Below are 632 nucleotides of genomic sequence, written 5' to 3'. Positions count from 1 at the left end.
GGTAGGTAGGTAGGTAGGTAGGTGGGTAGGTAGGTGGGTGGGTGGGTGGGTAGGTGTTCTAAAGGCTTCACCCAGCGATGACATTGGAGTAAAACTCCCAATCCTTGGTCCAGGAGAACTGGACCTCCGAGGGCAGAGAAGAAGTCGTTTCTGCCTTCATGCAATGGGGAATTCCTTCTCCATCCAAATGCCAGCTGTGTTAAAAAGAAAAAGGTGGTGAGGCTGTGCTGTTAAAACTACAACTCTAATGCTCAAACTAGGGAGAAACTGCACCTACAAGTAGGCCATTTTATTTGTAATCATAAATCCTGGTGCAACAATGTCACGCTGTGATTCATTTGTCATTACATATCATGAATATATTTACCCAGGTGGAGGAGGTTTTGATACATGTTATCTTTGGAATAAATACAATTAAAATGTGAATATGCTCTGAGCACTTACAGATAGTATCTCTCTCGCCAATCTGGCTCAATCCAATCCCATAACTTGTTTGAAATAAACTGAATACACTGGATAGAAGAAGCAATCATCACTGGAGCTTAAAAAAAGAATCAAAAACAGATTTAACATACAGAATTTTCTCTGAACTCTTTATAGACCAGGTGAATAACTTGTTATAACTTCATATC

The 632-nt window shown here is 40.2% G+C and overlaps 1 protein-coding gene across 1 annotated transcript in view; it reads right to left on the bottom strand.

The window, feature by feature from the left end:
* The window catches only part of LOC117440519 (polyunsaturated fatty acid lipoxygenase ALOX15B-like), a 6,738-nt gene extending 6,346 nt beyond the window's left edge, over window positions 1-392 (bottom strand). Inside the window, exon 1 of the mRNA XM_071202040.1 lies at window positions 368-392. Within this exon, the coding sequence (XP_071058141.1) occupies window positions 368-392 (25 nt within the window). The remainder of the gene's footprint in view (window positions 1-367) is intronic.
* Between the last annotated feature and the right edge of the window lie 240 nt (window positions 393-632).

This window comes from Pseudochaenichthys georgianus, unplaced genomic scaffold (assembly GCF_902827115.2).
Source record: "Pseudochaenichthys georgianus unplaced genomic scaffold, fPseGeo1.2 scaffold_1019_arrow_ctg1, whole genome shotgun sequence".
NCBI lineage: Eukaryota > Metazoa > Chordata > Actinopteri > Perciformes > Channichthyidae > Pseudochaenichthys > Pseudochaenichthys georgianus.
The sequence above is the reverse complement of the archived record's forward strand: the minus strand, read 5'-3'. Positions and strand labels throughout refer to the sequence as shown.